Below are 21,931 nucleotides of genomic sequence, written 5' to 3'. Positions count from 1 at the left end.
CTACATCAGAAGAATTGCTTAGAGAAAGAACGAACCCAGGAGGTCAAAGAAAAGGCCACGTGGGTTAGGAAAAGATGACCTGATTTCTATACAAAGACCGTGAGATAACAGAAATGACAGTCACAGAGAGACCTAGATTCTACTCTTGACTTTTTAATTTATTAACTGCAGGACCACAGGTGTCTAGTTTCTTCATATAAAGATGGAGGCTGGACTAGACTGGCTCTAAAGGAGCCATGAGCCCCCAAATTCTTGTCATTTGTCACATAGCCCAAAATCAGGTTCCCAGCCAGCCTCCAGCCAGCTCCAGAGTCTCAGGGCAAGGGAAGAGTACTCCCTTGACAAGGACTGTTAGTTCTCCTGCCTTTGGTAAGCCTTCGAATGGTTTCATTTCAGTGGTTGCTGTTTCCTGGGTGTTTCAGATGCATTTGTAAAAACACAGTAAGAAGCCAAGGGGATGGCTGCAAAGGGGTTGCAAAAGGGAGGTAGAGTTAAGGCCTAAAAGCAGATTGGGACTCAGAGAAGCTCAGAAGCCAGGAGACAAGGAGCTGGGGTGGAAGGTAGGCTGGCCAACAGACACCAACCATCAGGTCCCAGAGTCTGGTGTGCTGGGAGACAAAAAAGGAGCAAGTTAGGTTAGAGACCAAGTGGAAGAGGCATAATGTGAGAATACACTGAAGGTTCTCATAAATCACTGAAAAGGAGGCCATTCCATCTCTGTTGATGTCTCCTCCTCTAAACTTACTGCCAGATCACAAAGTATTCATGGGGCCTGGAGATTGTCCACATTTGAAAGAGGGATATGATGAGATCTTGCCAGAATTTGGAAAGTGGAGGTAAGCCTGAATCTGCCCCATGCTTTGACCCAGGAGCTATCCCCAGACCATCCTATGCTGTCTGGAGGCCAAGACCAATGATAGTCTTCAGGGTCAGCACTCAGAGAGAACCCTATCCTAAGACAGAAGAACTAGGAAAAACAGGTAAGGCCAAGAAGTGGTCATCTGGGATGCAACAGCAGAACTGAGTCCAGCAACGTAAGCAAAGCAAAGGAAGGCCTGGTGGTGAGAGACAGGAAATGGAAGAAGCTCAGAGAGAGAAAAAGTCTGAAGCTGAGCACCAAGAGAGCAAGCCAGTTCCTTTTTTCTTTTTTCCCTCCGTGCCAAACTAATGGAAATGTGAGAAAAGAAAGGCTTTTGTCCTCTAAAAACAAATTAGTCATTTCTCTTTCGGCTTGTAATTGAACACACAAACCTACCCAAGCACTGCGAAACAAGTCCACAGGGCTAGTTTTTATACTCCACGATAATCATAACACACTTGGAGCGTATCATCTGAGAGAGATAATGTGAGCTCACTCCTGGAGCAACATTAGGAATGTGGCAATAAGAGACTGTCTTGTTTTCCAAACCCTGCTCCCCAAATGTGGGGTGAATCTTTTGAAATAGCAGCACTGTGGTTGTACCAAACCCTGGGAGGCCACTAGAGTGCTCCAGAGTTACGAATTCACATTCCAACTAGGGGAATCAAACCTACACAGAAATTACTATAGCCAAATCTGGAATCTCACAGCCTTTGGTTGGTCTCTCTTGAGCTGAAAATGCAGTCAGATGCTGAATGGAACACAGGAAACAGAATCAAATGAATGAGCCTTATCTAAGATCCCAGGAGACCCTGCTGAAGTTACACAGCAGCTATTTTGAACTTGAGAAAAGAGATCAAGGTTAGTCTGAGCATTGTGGATCATGTTTGAAAATCTAACTATAAACCAGATTTTTCTCCCCATAATTAGATTTATATACTGCAAAGGAATTAATCTTCTGGAGATTTTAAGTCTCAGGTTTGGTTTTTTTTTTTTTTTCTCTTAAGATACCATTTAAATTGCAACATCTGAGCCAAATAAGGGCTCAGATATGCCCGAAAAATTGAAACTGTAAGCAGCCCATGTGTTTTAGTGGAAAGAGTGCCGATTTCTTCTCTTCCTGCTTATGTTGGTCAGGCTTCAATTTTTTATGATGTACTTAGGGCTAATAAGCCCTCCTGAATTCCCTAGGGCTCCTGCCAAGATTCGTTTAAAAAAAAATTGTGAAAGCCCTCTAGAAACTATAAAGCAATATTAAGTATTAATTATCTTCATCGTTATTATTACAATTAGAAACCTCCAATTTAAGCGTGAACACAGGACACCAGAACTTGGTACACAGATAAACACAGTGGCAGATATAAGTCATCTTGGTTTATCTGATAATTTAACCTTTAATTCTAGGGTGATAAGCAATCTTTTTTTTATTATCTGCAAAAGTGTCAAGAAATGTTTTAGCAATTTTAAATTTTAAAAGCATGGGGGAAAATGCTTAAATAGACTATCAGCTTAGCATTTAAACTGCAGATGTGATTACTAAGCATCTAAAGATTTCCGATATTTGGGGGTGGGGGAATGAACTGCAAGCCAATTATACTCAGGATGGTACAAAAAAGAATAGTGAACTTGGAAGTCATCCCCTTTAGCCCAAGTCAGGAAGAGCAAACTGAGCTGAACACCTCAGTGGAACTAACATTTCTCGTACAGACATCAGCTATAAACAACCCCTGTCTAACCTTTGCCCAAGATGGCTAACACATGTTAACATTATCCTGATTACGGTTTCATCTTCTATCCTTTGGCATGTACGCTCTCCAAGGTAGAGTTTAAATAAGCGATGGGGAAAGAGGGCCTAAATAATTCACCAAGGGCACCATCACCACCTGAACAAGGAAATATAGGGGAAGGTATGACAATCAATAGCCAAAAAGGTCACTTTAAATTACTGGTAATTCCTGATGCACAGATTCCTTTTACCCTGACCACATGAAGTGAATATATACTCCACTCCACACCAGAAGACATGCAGTTTTCAGTGCATACTCTTTAAAATTTGTAATGCAGTCATAAATATTAGTAATAAATATAATTAATATCAGCGATAATAACTCTATTCCACTAAACTCTTGGTACTGCCTGAAATACTTGAAATGGATTTACTCTTCTGCCCCCTAAAGGGCAGAATTAGGGCTGCAGACTAAGGCCACCCAGAGCACCACACTACCCACTCAAGAAAACCAGGTAGTAACAGCAAGTATGAGAGGGAAAATGACATTTGAGGCTGACGTGTTACCCCCTTCAGCAGTCACCCCACCCCTAAACGCACGCATCATACACATACTTAGTACACAAGTGGAGAGTGAACCTGGAGATTTAAACACAATTCATGCCACTGAAAACTGCTCCTTAGCAGTAGATCGGAGACTGACACCCATGCCTCCTAATTCCAACCTTATTCATTCTTTCTGCCTCTATGCCCATGCTATGAAACCACGCTCTGCACGACACGTGGTTACTGTTCAAAAAACAAAACATTTATAACAGTATCATTTCAAGTAAGGAGTAAAGATGGTCTAAGAGCCTCTTCGATTCCTCTGATAGTTCATCACTGCCTTGCACGTATCAAGTCTGTGCAGAATATATCTTTAAAATTCACAAGAGTTAATACATATATACCGCATTTTGGATGTTAGCATTTAATGCTGAGAGCAGCACGACAATTCCTATTTAGCTTTGCAGCTAAGAGCAGAAACAGTCCTCTGGAGAGGTTGTGCATGTGAAGTAGCAGGCCAGATAACAGATAAACTCTGGCATTTTTTTTTTATAAAAGTGCAGTGACATAAAGGCAGACATCTGGCTTGTGCGGACTGTGACTACCAAATAAAAACAGTTCCATGTTTGCTATAAACTCAAGTTTGAATATTTTTTTGAGAAATACCTTTAACACATGAGGATTTCTGATAAATGACTGAGGCCAAATGTGCATCTGAAATTTTTTTCTCCCTTTCAGGAAAGGAACGAGAGGTTATCTGGGAGTCAAAAGACATGGTCTTCTTAAGATCCCCTTTCTGGTTGTAAATAAATCAAAGGGACTGGACTCAATGATCTTTAAGATTGCTTCTAGTTTTCAAATGAAGTGACTCCTAATTAAGGACTATAAAAAATATTCAGCTTGGGGCGCCTGTGTGGCTCAGTAGGTTAAGCGTCTGACTCTTGGTTTTGGCTCCAATCATGATCTCCCAGTTGTGGGATCAAGCCCCATGTGGGGCCCCAAGCTCAGTGTATAATCTGCTTCAGGTTCTCTCTCCCTCTCCCTCTGTCCCTAACCAGCTCACATGCGCAGGCGGGCATTCTCTAAAATAAATACGTAAAATCTTAAAAAAACAAACAGTTGAGTTCCTTAAAAATAGTAACAATGAAAAAAAAAAAAAAGAATCAACTGTAAGAAGAGGACAGCCCGTTAACTGTCACAGAAATGAGTACTCACTGGAGGGTTCAATATTTAACAAAAATTAGGTAGACATCACAACTAAATAGGACTGTGGGAAATTTTGAAGTAAAATCTGCACTTAGGAAGCTATAATGTTATGCTAGTCAACATGGAACTTCTCCCTGGTTATCCATAAGCCTCTGGAACATTCCATCTGAACATATTTAGAGGTACTGGGAGGTGTGCTGGGGTGAAGTTCAGGATGGGAACACTGCTGGCGTGCCCACGCCCAGCCAACTAGGAAAGCCCCACGCTGGCTCCACTTTACCCAAGACATCTGCCTGCAACACGAATATTTTTAGTTACAGAAAACTTTAATTTCTGGTGAATGGGTTTCAAAGGTTTTAAGTGCCCCTTAGACAAATTAAGCTCCATATGACACACTGCCTGACCCCCCAGCAGGGTCAAAAAACCTGACAGTTTTGATTTGAAAATTAAAAACAACCAAATTACGAGCCCTCAGGTATTGGGCTCTCGGGTGAGCCTATATATATTATGCCTTTTAAAACCTTTCCAACACAGACTACCTAGAATGACAGAGAATACTGCCGTGTTTACCTTCTGTAGGGTGAATGGCATCCAAGAAGAGCTGCTTGTTGGACCATTTATCCCCACTTCCTAAAAACAATGACAGAGAAAGAAAGTGAAACTCCACTCCTAGGACAGACTCATAACACTGAAGAGAAGACAATACATAAAACAGCTTAAATAGGAACTTTATCACACAAAAGAAGCGGAGTTTTATTTTAACTAATTCTCAAAATGGCATTTGCCAACTAAAATAATCAGATGATACAGGAAATGGATTGAAAATAAATCTGCCTTCTATGAAATACACTGCTGGATTATTTCTTGGACTTTAATCAAGACAACTGAAGATCAGTTATAAGGAAATGATAAAAGCTGACATTTTACCTAAAGAGGGAGTTTTCTCTACTGGAAGCAGAGAAAAATATTAACATAAAAAACAAAACCAAGAGGCTGGAGTGGAGGTGAAAATAAAACCCAAATTAAGTAAAAGGTTACATACAGGAACGCGTAGGTACATATGTCTACACATGGAAGACAGGTGCATTTAAAGCCTCATTCCAGAAACACAAAAGGTTTCACATCTGGCCATGCAAGGAGGATGCGAATGGGCCTCAGATGAGTAGGCTCACAGCAGTCACGACAGGAACATGCAGGGCGATGCTAAAGAAAGCCTCACTTCGGGACACGTGGCTGGACTGAACCAGATGGGGAGGTTTATCTTTTAGGTGGAATAAGAATAGGAGTCCTGAACTATGAGAAGAAGGAAATCTTCAGATGAGCCCTGAAGAGGTTCAAGGGCCCATCAAAATCGTAACAATAAGACAGATGCTCAGAGTGAAGAGACGGTGGAGGGCAATGCATCTCTAGTGCCCTCTGGAAAGAAGTCATGTGACTGAAGGGGGTGGGAAGAGTTGGGCAAACGCAGTATCGTAGATTGGGGGAAAAAAGAGACGGGTTACAGCTGCGGAGTGGAATCCTCCCAGACAAGAATCCTCAAGGGTCAGAGAAACTACAGAAATGGTGGCACTCTCATATGAACAGAAAACTCCTCAGGTTTCAGGAGGTAGGAAAACGTGGCCCTGGTCTGAAGGCTGCCGAACATGAGAGAAACGAGAACAGTCAAAGGAAATACGTGAATAAGAGCTCAAGAAGACTAAGTTACAAAATGCACCAAATATGGATGAAAACAAAGCAATTTTAGGATTCATATGGAACGCTGAAAATAGAGACATTATGGGATTTGAGTAGGAATCCAAGTGAAGGAGATCTCTCTTTGCAATTAGCTGCGGAGTCTAGAAATCGTGAATACGCCTGCATTAGGAGCCAATGACACTGAAGCAAGCCAAGGGGAGGAAAAGGCAAAGGCGGTGCGCAGAAGCGTTACTCAAAGATGGATTCACAATGGAGGTGGCCAAGAAACCTTGATGGAGGATGGAAGGCACCAATACCTTTTTCCGGAACATTAGGCTTCTCCTTTTTGTGCTTATATTTGCTGACAATTTTGTGGAATAAGTTCTTTTTCTGAGACTGGAAAGGACCTACAGACAATATTAATATAAATATATTTTAAATTGACAATGTTTCATAAAACAATACTGTGTGTTCCTAAACAATTACACCCTCCTCCCCCCTGTGGTACAAGCAAACGGAGTCCCAAGAAATGTCATCTTGCATATCTTTACTCCTCTTTAACTAGCGCTCAGCACCCTTCCTTGGGATTATTTAAAAGACAGTGATATTTTCCTTCGGAATGTATTGGGCAGAAGCCCCCACTGGGGCTGGGACTTCCTAAGCAGAAACTGCAGATTTAGTGACCAGAGACAGACCACAGACCCATCACTGCAGAGTAGTTACAGTTTTTAACAGACACAATTTTACTTTATTTTAGATACTTCAGTACGGTGAAGGAGAGGATGGCGGGGCATTTATTCTCTTCCAAGAAAATGGTTTTCCTAACAAGAACAGCACTTTCAGGACAATAATTGGCCTGGTAGAATCGGATAGCTTTCTGGCCTTTTCTGAGGTTATTCTGGGAAGAAAACATGCTTTAAAAATAGAAAAATATTTGCCCCAGAAATCGGGGTGGGAGGGGAGAGAAGTCTCAGATTGTATCTTTGTGTCCTCAGATAAAGGAAACAGAACTAAGATTTGTCAGTTACCCAGTCTGAAATGCCAACAGCAGCACTGACCTCCCCAAAGCTGTTTCTTTCTATACTGTGCCGATACATTCCTGTGGGAAACAGACTCAAATCATTTTATGTTAACTTCTGTTCGTTCATCTGTTAATGGGGATAATGAAAGTGCCTAACTCGAAGAGTTGATGTGAGGATTTAAGGACTTAGAGACTCTATAAGCTGCCCCTGCCCACCGGGCAGCATCCACACCCACATGCCCTGCCCTCTTGCCAAAGGCAAACAACTTCTCCTGCCTGAAATAGACAACTCACTGGCTCTTAGGTTCACCTATATCTGCAACTGTCACCAGTTTTAGAATATTTCCATCATCTCAGAAATAAATCCCACATCCTTTAGCTATCACCCTTCCCTATGATTCCCTTTATCCCTGAGCAATCACTAATTTACTTTGTCTCTAAACATCTGCCCATTCTGGAAATCTCATATAAATACATCACGTAATACAGTCTTCGCTTTCTGGATTCTTTGATGTGCTATGATGTTTGCAAGGCTCATTCTTGTTGTAGCATGTATCAGCATATCACTCCTTTTTAAAGGCTGAATATTTTTCCACTATATAGTTACACATTTTATTTATTCACTCACTGGCTCATAGAAATGTTGCTGGTTTTCCACCTTCCAGCTATTATGAATAATCCTGTTATGATTACACATATATAAGCTTTCTGTGGGAACATGCATGCTCATTTTTTGGGACACATACCGAGCAGTGGAACTTGCTAGGTCATATGGTAACTCCATATTTATAAACCTTTGGCGGAATCGCCAGACTATTTAACATCCTCATCAACACTATTACCTGTCTTTGATTATGACCTTCAGACGGATGTATTTCTCTCACTGTAATTTTGATTTGCATTTTCCTAGTGACTAAAAATGCTAAGCATCTTTTCATGGATCCACTGGCCATTTGTATACTTCCTTTAGAGAAACATCGATTCTGATAATTTGTCCATTTTTTAAACTAAGCTTTCTTCTTACTGAGTTTTAAGAGTTCTTTATATATTCTAGTTAGAAGTCCTTTATCAGATATGTAGTTTGCAAATATTTCCTCCCATTCTGTGGATTGTCTCTCCACTTTATTAGTGTCATATGAAGCACAAAGTTTTAAATTTTGTTTAACAGTCCAATTTATTTACTTTGTATTCTGGTGTCACATCAAAGGATCCATTGCCAAATCGGAGGTCACTAAGATCTGACTCCTATTTTTTCTTTGAGAAGTTTTACAGCTTTAGCTTTTACACTGAGGTCTGTGTTCCATTTCAAGTTATTTCTGGTATATTTCCTGAGGCATATAAGAGTCCAAAATCATTCTTTTGCATGTTGTTATCCAATTGTCTCAGCACCATTCTGAAAAGACCAATCTTTTCCCCATTGAACAGTCTTACCTTCCTTGTTGAAAATCCATTAGCCAATGATGATATATATATATATAGGTCTACTTCTGGGCCTCAATTCTATTCTATTAACCTATATAACTACATTAGTACCATACTGCCTTGCCTCCTGGTTTTTGTAGCTAGTTTTAAAACTGAAAAAATTATTTTGGCTGTTCCGAATCTCTCACATTTCCAAATTTTAGAATCTCTTAGCATTGGGGCACCTGAGTGGCTCAGTTGTTCAGTATCTGCCTTCGGCTCAGGTCATGGTCCCAGGGTCCTAGAACTGAGCCCCACACTGGGTTCCCTGCTCGAGGGAAAGCCTGCTTCTCCCTTCCCACCTCTCCTGTTTGTGTTACTTCTCTTACAATGTCTCACTCTGCCAAAAAAATAAGTAAAATCTTAACAAAAAATAGACTCTCTTAGGATCTATAAAAGAAACTGGAATTCTAATAGGGATTGGGTTCAATCTAAAGGAGTGTTTCCATCTTAACAATATTAAGTCCTCCAATCCACGAACATGGGGTGTTTTTCCATTTATTTTGTCTTTCTTTCAACAATACTTTGTAGTTTTCAATGTGTTGCACATCTTTTGTTAAATTTATTCCTATGTTTTATTCTTTTTGATGTTAAAAATGGAATTGTTTTCCTGATTTCATGTTCAGATTGTTCATCGAAACTGTATAGAAACACAACTGATTTTTTTAAAAATTAAATTCTAGTTAGTTGACATACTGTTCAATATTGGCTTCAGGAGTAGAATTCAGTGATTCTCATTTACATATAACACCCAGTGCTAATCGTAACAAATGCCCTCCTTAATACCCACCATTCATCTATCTCAACCCCCCATTCCTCCATGCCACCCTGTTTCTTCTCTATAATTAAGAATCTCTCATGATTTGTTTCCCTCTCTTTTTTTCCCCCCAGCCCTAAATGTTCATCTATTTCGTTTCTTAAATTCCACAAGACTGGAATCATATGGTATTTGTCTTTCTCTGATTGATTTATTTCACAAAGCATAATACACTCCAGTTCCATCCACATTATTCCCCATAGCAAGATTTCATTCTTTTTGATGAATATCTTCTTTATCCATTCATCAGTTGATGGGCATCTGGACTCTTTCCATGGTTTGGCTATTGCTGATAATGCTGCTATAAACATTGAGGTGCATGTATTCCTCTGAATGTGCAATTTTTTTTATCCTTTGGGTAAATAGTAGTTCAACTGCTGGATCGTAGGGTATTTCTATTTTTAGCTTTTTGAGGAATGACCACACTGTCCTCCAGAGTGGATGCACCAGTTTGCATTCCCACCAACAGCACAAGAGGGTTCCTCTTTCTCTGCATTACAACTGATTTCTGTGTCCTTCAAACCTGCTGAACTCATTCATTTATTAGCTATAGTAGTTTTCTGGGGGCACTGCAGGTTTTCTATATAAAATGCCATTTGTGAATAGGAACAGTTTTACTTCTTCTTTTCCACAATACACATGTCTCTTGTTTATTTTTCTTGCCTAATTGCCCTGGCTAGAACCTCAAATACACTGTTGAACAGAAGTGCTCAGAGTGGGCTTATCTTTTTCCCCAACTTAGGCGGAAGCATTGTCTGTCACTATTAAAGAGGATGTTTTTGTAGATACTCTTTATCAGGCTGAGAAAGTTTTCTTCCACTCTGAGTTCGTTGAGTATTGTCATGAAATATGTTGGATTTTGTCAAATGCTTTTTTTCTACAGCTATTAAGATGATCACATGGGTTTTCTGTTGTTGTTTTACTGATATAGTATATTACACTGATTTTTCGATGTTAAACCATACAATTCTTATTATATATTGTTGGCCTTGGTTTGCTACTATTTTGTTAAGGAATTTTATGTTCCTATTTATAAGAGCTATGATCTGTAGTTTTTCTAGTGGTATCTTTGTCTAGTTTTGACATTTGGGTCATAATTGGCCTTACCGAATGAATTAGGAAATATTCCCTCTTCTAATTTTTGAATGAGTTTGTGAAAAATTGATTTTAACTCTTCTTCTTTAAGTGTTTGATAGAGTTTAGTAGTGAAGCCTGGGCCTGGTTCCCTCCCCTCTACCCCCCACACCTTGGTACTTTTGTGATTATTAAATTCAATCTCTGTAGTAGTTATTGTTCTATTTGGACTGTCTATTTCTTCTAATTATCAGTTATCTGGTAGTTTGTGCTTTTCAGGAATTGTCCATTTCATGTAGGTTATCTAATTAACTGATATAGAACTGTTCGTGGTATTCCTGTATTAATCTGTTTCATTTCTGTAAGTCAGAAGTAATGTCCCCTATTAGACTTTTTATTGAAGTAACTTTAGTCTTTTCTCCTTTTTAATTGGTCTAGTTAAACACTTCTCCAATTTGTTGTTCTTTTCAAAGAACCAGTTTTTGGTTTTACTGACTCTTTATTGATTTTTTATTCTTTATTTAGTTTTATTAATTTCCTCTCTAATCTTTATCATTTCCTTTGTGTTTCATTTGCTCTTTTTCTTACCATGTTTAATGTAGGTCAGATTATTGATTTGAGATCTTTTTTCTTTCTTGACATATACATTTATAGCTATAAACTCTGTTCTAAGCACTGTCTTAGTTGTATCCCATAAATTTTGGCATGTTGTATTTTCATTTTTATTCATCTCAAAAGTAATTTCTGATTTCCTTATTAATTTCTTCTTTTTATTAGTTTTTCTTCTTTGACTTATTGGTTATTGAGTATATGTGCTGCCAAAGTGACTTATTAGCTATTTGGAGTGTATTGCTTAATCGTCACATATTTGACAGTTTCCCAAACATTTTCCTGTTGTTGATTTTTAATTTTATTCCACTGTGATCAGAAAATACCATGTGAATTACTTCAATCCTTTCAAATATATTGGTTTGTTTTATGGCCTAGTGGACAGTATATTCTAGAGACTATTCCAATGTGCACTTGAGAAGAACGCATATTCTACTATTGATGGAGGTTTTATATATAGGCAAAGCTTGGAGATACTGCAGGTTTGGTTCCAGACCATCGCAATAAAGCAAATGTCGCAATAAAATGAATCAGATGAATGTTCTGGTGTCCCACTGCATATAAAAGTTATGTTTACAATATACCATAGTCTACTAAGCGTTCAACAGCATTAGGCCTACAAAAAAATGTACATACTTTAATGAAAAGAGACTTTATTGCTAAAAAGGCTAACCATGGGACACCTGGGTGGTTCAGTTGGTTAAACACCCAACTCTTCATTTCGGCTCAGGTCATGATTTCAGGACCAAGCCCTATATCGGGTTCCACACTCAGTATAGAATCTGCTTGAGATTCTCTCTCTCCCTCTGGCCCTCCCCTTACTCTCCCTCTGTCTCTCTAAATAATAAAAATAAAATCTTTAAAAAATGTTCACCATTACCTGAATTGTAATCTCTCATCACAGATCACCAAAGTATGACACAGAGACACCAAGTGAGTAAATGTTGGAATGCCCATAGACTTGCCTGACACAGCACTGGCACAGACCTTCAATTTGTAAAACAGCACTGTATCTAATAAAATGAAGTATACATGTATGTTTGTCAGGTCTAGTTAATACAGAGTGTTCAAATCTTCTCTCTACTTGCTGATTTTTTGCCTAGTTGTTCCATCAAACCTATTCTTTTTTCCACAGTACTTCTCACCTAACACATTATATGCTTTGCGCACTGTGTAGGTTGGCTCCCCCGCCATAATGTAACCACCATGGCAGCAGGGTTCTTTGTTTTCATACACAAATATATTCTACACGCTGGAATGGTGTTTAGCAGATGACTAGTTCTGAATAGTATTTGCTGCATGAACAAACAAAGTTCTTAAACCACTGGTTGGCACAAAGTAAGAGCTCAAGAAATTACCTCTGTCGCTATTATTACCAGTAACAGTGAGTTGTGCAAGTGTTTTCTGATGACCACACCAAGCCACTCTTCTAAATAACCAAAAGCAAATACTTCTGGATTAGCTGATGGTGGTTTGAAACAGAGATACAAAATGGATTGTTGACTTTTTTGGGGGTGAGGGGGAGTGAGCAACAAGGGAAAGAAAATAAACAAATACAAAAATATACAGTATGTGTACATGCTACATTAATATTACTAGTATTACTCGTATTACTAGTATTCTCTATAATCCATTTGCAATCACTACCTCCTATGCATTTTATACAACCCAGGAAATCCAGGGCAGGTGCACCTGAATGATACACAGGCAATCACAGGAAAGAAAAGTGGGAGAATGCAGAAAAACAATTCTGAGACCTCTTAGGACCATAAGGATGGATGAAATGGGTTAGAAAGAAGCAAAGGATACGTATTTTCAGACCCAACCACACTCAGCGAAATCTGAAAAGTACAATTTAAGGACAAAGCTAAAGATAGAGGTTGTCAATTTTAACATGAGAAAAGAACATCCAGAGTGATTTAGTACATAGAGAATCTTCTGTAGACTTTTATTTTTAAACTTCCTTGCTCCTAGTCATCCCCTAAACTATAGCTATAAAACAAAACTTCAGATAAAAAAGAAAGTGACAAACCTGAAGGAGTAACAGACAAGATATAATTACAGTCACTGAGAAGCAGCAATTTCAGAGTCAAGAAATGAATGATCTGACTTCTGCTCACCACTGTGGTACATATGTGTGATATTTTGTCTAAAGGAAAATAAAGTCAAAATTTATAACAGCACATGCAAGGAAATTCGCTACCATTTTTTCCTTAATTATTTAACACAGAAACGTACATGGAGGGAAAAGAAAGTATGAAGTGAAAAGCAGAAAAGAGTTTTAGAAGGAATGGTTCAGGAAGCAAAAAATTGCAATGGAGGGTGCCTGGCTGGCTCAGTCAGTAGGGCACGCCACTCCTGATCCTGGGATTGTGAGTTCCAGCCCCATGTCGTGGGTAGAGATTATCTTTAAAAAAATGTAATAGTGTTTCACTAAACTACTAGGCCACGTTCTGATCCTATCTCTTTCCCTCATCTCCCTACCAAATTTCTTGAAAGAGTGTTTGAATCAGCTTCTACTTCTTTATGACAAAAATCACTTGTTGCTGGCATGGTAACTAGCTTAGGAGTGGCTTTATTTTGGGGCTGGATGGCCTGTATTGTGATGCTATCCATCTTCTTTGCACCTAACTTCACAGCGGGGGAGGAAATTGAAAATCCCAATCTGAGCAGATAAGAGGACTGCCACAGAGACATTAACAGTAACCTTTCTAAAACATTGATATTATTCACAGTTTGCTAAAAAAATGGACATTTTAGGGTAAGGAGCTGTAGTGACACAGGAGCCACTTCAGTATTTGCCTGGTGTGGTAATTTTTCAAGGTCTGCAGTTGAGGTGAATTAAGTGAACCTCGTTCTTTAGAACGAGGGAATAAGGTTATGTGTGACTCGAATGGTGGTGGCTTACACCCAGGTTCCATGGTTTCATCTTTCTAAGCTATAAAAAGAGCAAAAGTTTCATTCTAAAACTAGGCTGTCATTTTTGTAATAGACACATAAATAATAAATAACCAATGAAGCAATACATTCCTTTGTCATAATTTATGGCAAAGTGCTCCAAGCTGCTGGGCATGTGGATCTGCTGAGTTAAATAAGTCTGAGTAAACTCAGTCACAATCAAGTTGGGATTCAGTGAGGGGCAGGAACTACCTCACTGGGCTGGACAAGAATGTCTTGTTCAGGAGCTCAGGATTATATTTGGTGGTCTGCCTTTTACATCCACAAATGTGCTGTCACCATGTTCCTGAAAATGTTTGGTGGTGATGAAGATGCTCAAACAGTTTAAAAGGGCAAAACAGAGTTCTTCCTAAAATGGAAGCTATACCTTCCTGATACAAAGAGCCGGTTGGGCTGACATCAGCTCTCAGTCCTCAGTTTGGCTCAACCCCAAACAGGGGATTCTGTCCTCGACCTTTAATTTTGTAAACCTGCTTATTACCACTGTGAATTTTTTTTTAAAATCTCAAATCCATAATCATTGGAAATTCCAGTCTTAAAATATAAGCATGGACTGGAAGAAAAATGAGGACCAACAGCATGTTTGATAATAGACTAAGGAACAATGTGAGAAGACTGAAGAGATACAGAAGGAGAAGTGAAGTCAAGGTTCAAGCTGGGACAAAATTTAAACACTCTAAATTAAACTCAATTAACTTTTTCTCCATGACCCTACTTTGTCTGCAAATTACTATTCTACAGAGCACTCTGACTTCTGATACTTTTGTAACAAGTGCTTCATACATTAATATACTTAAAATAATGTGTCAAAACCTATCTCTTAAGTTACAATGAAATTTAGACTTAGATTTTAAAGCCTTCATTTGAACATACACAAATAACTATGAGAGATAAACCGGAAAACATGGCAGTCTTGGGTTGCCTCAGCTGAACGGCACCAGAAGTTAGATGGATTACAATTTAGTAGGTCATTTGTTCTTTTTTTTTTTTTTTTTAAAGATTTTATTTATTTATTTGTCAGAGCGAGAGCGAGTGAGAGCGAGCACAGGCAGACAGAGTGGAAGGCAGAGTCACAGGGAGAAGCAGGCTCCCTGCAGAGCAAGGAGCCCGATGTGGGACTCGATCCCCGGACGCTGGGATCATGACCTGAGCCGAAGGCAGCCGCTTAAACAACTGAGCCACCCAGGCGTCCCAGGTCATTTGTTCTTAAAGGCAAAGGGAAATTCTCTTCCTAGGTCGTCGAATCTGCCTCCTATACTGTAGCCTGAGCCCAGTCAGAGGAAGGTGGCATTTAGTGATTTTCATCCATTTTTATTGTAGAGCTTCTGACAAGACCCTTTACACAGACATAAGGGGCAGGGCAAAGATGGTGGAGGAACAATGGACAGGAGGAGACTCCCTGGAAACAGATAAAAACAAAGAGGCCACTGGGAAAGCAGAAGTGTAAACCTCAGCAGATACTATGTTGTTGAGATCTAGAACTATATAAATGCATACATAACCATTTCCTCTCAACACCATTTCAGAAAAACTCTATACATTTTATATAACCTGGAGCAGCTAAAAGGAAGTTTGTAGTACAAGGCAGGGGAAAAAAAAAAAACAAATAATTGTTGAGTGACAAACACAAGAGAAACTATACACAAAATACCAAATTGTTGGAGAAGAAATGAAATTTCCTATGGACACATGCTTTTTTGTTAATAAACTAATGATCTCATATACACAGCTTTTGCTTTGAACAATTCATTTTGCAAAGGTGCAAAGAGTCTAGAATCTAAGGAAACAATTTTCCCTATCCTCTAAAGATCAGACAATTACAGCACAGCTGGTATGATAATTTCATTAATAACCTGTAGGATAGTACACTGGTGCTGCTACTGCCAAATTACAATTAGTTACAAATACTATTTCTTTAGTTTGCTAAACAGAGAATATATTAGTTTCTGCTTTATTGTAACTGCATTTTTCTCCATGAGTCAGAATGCAGAGCAAAATCTGGTCTTAAAACACTCTTATCTACGTGATTACTGATAAACAGGAAGGACCCAGTGCCTTGGTGGTTTGAGAGGCGTTAGCAGAAGAGTTAAGATGATACTCTATGAGGTATAATCCAAAGCTCCAAAAAGCTATTTCACATCGAAAGAAATACTGTTAATCTCAGCTGGGAGAGGAAAAACATATAACAGATAACTAAGACCCAAGAGAAGGTCTCATGAAAATAGATCCTAACTCAGGGTTTTATAGCTTTACAAAAATAAATCTATTGTTACATTCCCTGATAGATAATTTGACCAACTTCAGGGCTCGAAAATTAATGTCTCAAACTACCAGGAGTGGAGGAAGAAAATATATCCTGTACATCAATCAATTAAGTTCCATTTTATTGGCTTGTCAGGTATTTATCAGCAACTTTAAATCCAAGAATTACAGGAGCTCAAGGCACCTGGCATCTTTGGGTTCGTGGACTCCTTTGCCTATTCCTAGATGTCTCCAGGGCACAAAGACTGTTACTCCATTTGCTAATCCATTACAGTGCTCAGCTTCCTACCTGTCAACAAGGCTCCTTTATTTCTTTCCTACTTATCTTGGAAGATCTCGATACAACCATATGTTATTTTCCCAGATGAGCAAACTTGGTGATGCAACATTTCTTTTTTAGTTCTTTATTCACTAGACTTTTTAATTGACCACAGAGCAAAAACCAAGCTAATTCTGAAATCAATTTTACGTTCCTCTCTGCCTTAATCACAAAGGGGGAATCTTCTTTAGCCATACAGATCTACCTTGAGATACAGATCTCAAAGCGACCCTCCTCAGTTGTCAACTGCAGTGTGCAAAGGGGAAGTTTTAGGTCTTGAGGGAGAAAGGTTTAAGTTTCTTCAAAGAAACCGTAATTTTTCCTAGACCTTATATGGTCCCTCTAAATCCATAAAATTGTGTCTGCTTATTAATATTCATCTCTGATCATTATCCACGAATGTTAGAATTTAGTAAGATTTATACAAAGATATGTATCATATTATATCTATCGATCCATCCATCTATCTAAAATATACCAAAAGAGGGTCTGATTTGACATGAAACAGACAACTGGCAGCCACTTTTGTAGGGTAAGTAAAAAAGTCTTCCATCAAATCCTGCACGCCAACAGAAACTCGGCCACATTGAGTTCATCATCTGTCCTTATAGGATAGATCACTGTCCTTATAGGAGATGAAGAGAATGAAGTCTTTCACACCTGTATGGAAAACTAGAGGTACATTTTCCCACCAATCTTGAGACCTAAGTAAAATGAGAAGACAAGTTTCTCAATGAGAGCAGTGCCACCATTTTGGGCAGGACAGCCCTTCATCATGCTTGAAAGTCCTGAGCAGGCTACCATGCTGAGAAGCCCAGTTCCAATCCCCCATATAATGGTGGTCTCACACTCTCCAAAACCCCCCTCTGAGCTACAGCGTTGCCCTTGGTATTGCTTGATACCCACCCAAGTCATGCTGATCATTTTGAAAGCTTCCCTATCTCCACAGGGAAGAATCTGGTATTTTTCAAAATGAATATGCTTAAATAATATTTTTCTAAACTTAACAAAACCACTTTTAATGTACTGCTGGAGGAGGATTATTTGCTTTTGGCTTCATTTTCATTTGGTTCAGACTGTTGGTAAAGAATGGAGTGTTCTGATTAGGCACATGAAACCGTTTCACAGTCCCAGAATCGAACCTGTTACAGATACAGCCAATAGAGGAACTAGGCTCAGCCGGCAGTTTCTGCTCAAGAAAAGCTCCACATCTCCAAGTTAGAATTCTGGAGAGCAGGAAGTTGAAGACCATATGTAACACTTTCAAAACAGCTACACCTTTCAGGGCAAATGTGAAGGCCGAGATGGCAGAGAACAGAGGCTGAGAAGATTAGGAGGGAAAGAAGGGAGCGAGAAGTGAGGCAGGAACCATACTAAGAATCCCGGAAAGCAAGCTTCAATTCCAACTGGTTACTACATCACTGCCTCAATCTAGATCCAATTACGTATCTAGAGGGAGCTGCAGAAGCACAGAAGAGCAGAGAGATGCCAGCCTCTTAGCAGGAGGCATAGCACACATCTAACCTTTGCTGGTTTTAGTCGGTTCTGAGGACATGTTTCCAGTCTTCTTCTTTTTCCTTGGGACAGGTACGCATTTCCGGTCAAATGTAACAGGATTATATTGAGGGAGGCTGTTGAATTTTTTTTCAAATTCTTCATCCAGCTTTGCTGAGCTAGTAAGAGAAGGGGGATTGCATCGATCAGCACATGACGTAAGTATTTAAACAGAAAATGATGTAAGATAGATTTTAAGATATTCCATTTTAAAACAGGGTCCCTGAGAATTAGGGCACTGTTGATAAATTCTGTGCAAGGACAAAAACATCTGTTCAGAAATGCCGGAGAAGAGTTATCAGCACAGCTTTCTCAGTCAATTCCCATGAAAGGTTATCTTATTGCCTTAGAAAAGCAGAAATGTAATTTAAAATATAAGAATATTTTTGAAATTCTCTCCATTGGCACGGACATTTTTCATTAAGTTCAGTACAATACATATTCCATCCAGACAAGTTTCTCATTCTAAAGGTTCGTATATATGGATCTACATTGGCAAGCTTATTGGTAATAGGGTATAGATCGCTACTTCTCTTTTTAAGAAAATATTATTGACTAGTACTTGATTAAAACATATCCAACACACAAAGAAAACAAACAAAAATTCTGAATATCAGAAACATTCCTGAGAGTGGACCAGAATGATGATGAAGCACTCAACAAGGAAAGCCAGTTTTCAATGAACACATTGGCAGAGAGGCAGCTGCACTTAAATGCAAACCAGGATGACTTCAGAAATGGTACCAGCAAAGTTGGGAAATCCTTGGGCTGCTTCTGACTCTCTAAGGCCCGCACCCAACCATGGCAGCATGCCTGCTGGATCCTTGCTGAGACTTATTAACTAAGATGAAACCTAAACAGATGGGAGAAGCTACAGCAGAACGGCTGTGTGTCCTGGATGCAAAATGGAAGGCATTCTGGGAAGAGAGCAGCCTTGAGTTAACTTATAAGAAGCTAACGGCTCATGTGTTAGGCTGCTACACAGGGGTTGTATTTGAGTTGTGAGGCCTAAAACTGTTCTGTCTGGAGGACTATACAAGAGTTGGGCTGCAGAGACAAGATAGTCCAAAGACCATCAGAACGGTCAATGGACAAGGCCATTACTCAGTTCTATCAAAGCAGGGAAGATGGTAGGTGGGAGTGACACTCGGTCTTCAAACAAAATTCTTTTCGTCCAGTTCAAAGACATTTATGCTAATGGAGAATCAGACAGTAATGGAAAATTGGACAGTAACCAGATACTATCAGAAAGGGATCTATAATTTTGTGAATTTCTCAGATAATCTGAAAAACCAGAAGAATATTAGAAAAATGCAAGCTAGGACTCATAAGATCCCTTGGGGCTTTCTTTCCTTTTCTTTTTTCACCTAGAATACTCACCTATGTTTTACTTGGGGAGGTCTAGAAGTTAGAACTGCCAATACTCAGTGAATTTTTCTTGGCTACAAACAGCACCTTTTCTGTGATAAAAGGGGTTAACACTCTCATTTAGGAATCTCAGAGAAGACTGATAAGAACTAGATTTTTCACTGTTCATCCACTATGTTGGTGTGTTCTAAACAAAGCAGACGCAGTCTAATTCTGACAGGCCTTATATATAAAGGGGAGGAAACAGCAAAGACCAGAGATTTACTGTTGATGAAAGCCTGCAGAAAAACCAGTCTCAGTTACATACATGCGCCTTCCTTAGAAATTAATAAAATAAAAACAACCCCCAAACCAATCTCTTTTCAAAGACAGATTTTCAAAAGTTTCAATTTCTTGTTCCCAAAGAAGACTGGCAGAAACACCTCTCTCAAAGAGTCAGCTATGTCTAATAGAGGCATCAGAAACCCTTCTGCTGGAGAGTCTTAAAGCTTGCTTTATTCCCCCAAGATTTCATAATATCTGCAGTGAGACCTGCTCCTCTCTGCGACTAGACCCACAGGGCACTGGTAGTTCTGGAAGGTAAAGAGCACCAGTCCTGAACTCAGTGGTCCCATTTTTAGGAAATTCTGCATTTGAAAATACCATTTGACAATAATAAATATAAGAATTTTCAAGTAACTGTTTAAACACAGTGTAGGCAAAACTAATGAACTATTTTGGACATTTAAAATATTAGAAAGGAAATACATAATTATAAAAATATCACCTTAAAATAAATAATCCTGAGAATTTCACAACATGAGAAATAATTTCCACTCTCCTACTTTGTTAAGAGCCTTAGCATTAACCAGATTCTAAAGCACTGTAACTTCCGAGGGGGGAAAAATTATTCCACTAACAGAAACGCAAATATTTATGAATAAACCAAATACAATACTCCCAATGCATGGAATTTGCATAACTTTAAACACACTTATGAAAAAATATGGAAAATATAAAGATGTACTTATTTCTATTCAATGTATTCTTTTTCAAATGGGGCTAATGAGAAGTCTCGAAGGATTTTTAAAATAGTACTACTGAATATGCAGATGCTTTCCACACCAATATAAAACACTGAATCTCCTAACAAAATGTTTTATATTAAGAATCTGTGGAATAACAATAAAACTGAAATAATTCTTAATGATTTTATCTTGATGTATGTTATTTGCTTGAGTCTGCATTTCAACACATAATTAGTTACTGAATAGTCTCTGTAGCAGAATAGTCAACTTCACATTTTTATCTTATAGCAATAAAACATGGTTTAAACAAAAAAGGTTAGATAGAGGTAGAAACATAATTTTATTTACCTTATATTTTTGAGCTGTCATTTTATAAACACGGGTACATAACCTTTAGAAATATTAAATAAAATAAGTCCAGTAAGCAAAATGGATAAAATGTAAACATGCTTATAGAATATCCACTGTAAACCTCAGATGGAAAAAGTGTGTCCTGGCAAAATTAAAGGATTTACAATATCACACCATTAATACACGGTGGGCCTCAATTCAAACTCAGGCTTACATCCAAAATCGACACACTTCATACTAGACCTAAAATGAGAATGAGTGTCAGTCACAGAACCACGTTACCAGCAGGAACATGTGATACGCTAGATTTCTGTTCTCTTACTGTGCTCGAAGACTAGAGGTGCTGGATGAATATGCAAGGATATGCAGTTAGTGATTTATGTTTACACCTGGGGTCCAAGTAGTGTGCTGACTGTGCTCAGAGGCACTTACCCAAGGAGAGAATCTTCCTTTGGCTTTGTCTTCTTGAACTTCTTGCTCCCACTGGTCCCACTCTGGTTAAACGTCCAGCTTTCTTCATTCCAACACCCTTCATGGTCAGAAGAGTTTCCTTTTCCTGAGCTACGTTTCCCTAAGGAAATTTAAGGGAAAGAATTCAGTTTGTATGTTGGGATGAGGTTGCCTCGCTGGCCCCTCAGGTATCATTTGCAGATGCTATTGGTAACTGTTTCAATTTCAGAGTCCTCTAAGTGGTTCATGATGGAATATAACAAAAAAGTGTCCAGTCTCTGAGATCAGCTGGGCTGTCATAACTCAACAGACAGTGTGTGTACTGTGTGACTCCAGAGAGACTGCTACCAGTTTTTCCATTAGAGAATCAGACTAAGGTGCAGAAGCCCTTTGCTGGTAGGCATTATTAATTCTAATTTCCCCAAGACTTTATGGGAATGCTATCCCTGGAGAACTCTGTACTCCCAGGGATCTTCATTCAGGCCTTGTTAGACCCATTACTCACAGATCTCTGAGCTAGAATTGAGCTTGGCAAGAGGTAATTCCCTAGCCAGATGCTGTATTTTAAAACAGATGAATTTATTTAAAAAACACTCTGTGAAATAAAGGTGTACACATGAAATGGTTTAGTGTTTTAAAGAGCCCTTCACTTCAATTTAAGTTTTGAGT

General features: G+C 38.9%; 1 protein-coding gene across 13 annotated transcripts in view; it reads right to left on the bottom strand.

Annotated features, from left to right (window-relative positions):
- The window catches only part of BBX (BBX high mobility group box domain containing), a 274,818-nt gene that overhangs the window by 15,495 nt on the left and 237,392 nt on the right, over positions 1-21,931 (bottom strand). For 11 of the 13 annotated variants that reach the window (XM_045088295.1, XM_045088299.1, XM_004769116.3 and 8 more), the window contains 4 exons: positions 21,245-21,383; positions 18,057-18,205; positions 6,329-6,418; positions 4,908-4,967 (listed from right to left, as the gene is read on the bottom strand). In XM_045088295.1, the coding sequence (XP_044944230.1) occupies positions 4,908-4,967; positions 6,329-6,418; positions 18,057-18,205; positions 21,245-21,383 (438 nt within the window). The remainder of the gene's footprint in view (positions 1-4,907; positions 4,968-6,328; positions 6,419-18,056; positions 18,206-21,244; positions 21,384-21,931) is intronic. The other 2 variants (XM_013064873.2, XM_013064875.2) reach the window with 2 other exon arrangements.

This window comes from Mustela putorius, unplaced genomic scaffold (assembly GCF_011764305.1).
Source record: "Mustela putorius furo isolate JIRA1106 unplaced genomic scaffold, ASM1176430v1.1 tig00003834_pilon_pilon_pilon, whole genome shotgun sequence".
In the NCBI taxonomy this organism is placed as follows: domain Eukaryota; kingdom Metazoa; phylum Chordata; class Mammalia; order Carnivora; family Mustelidae; genus Mustela; species Mustela putorius.
Note: the sequence above shows the minus strand (reverse complement) of the source record. Positions and strands in the feature narration are given on the sequence as shown.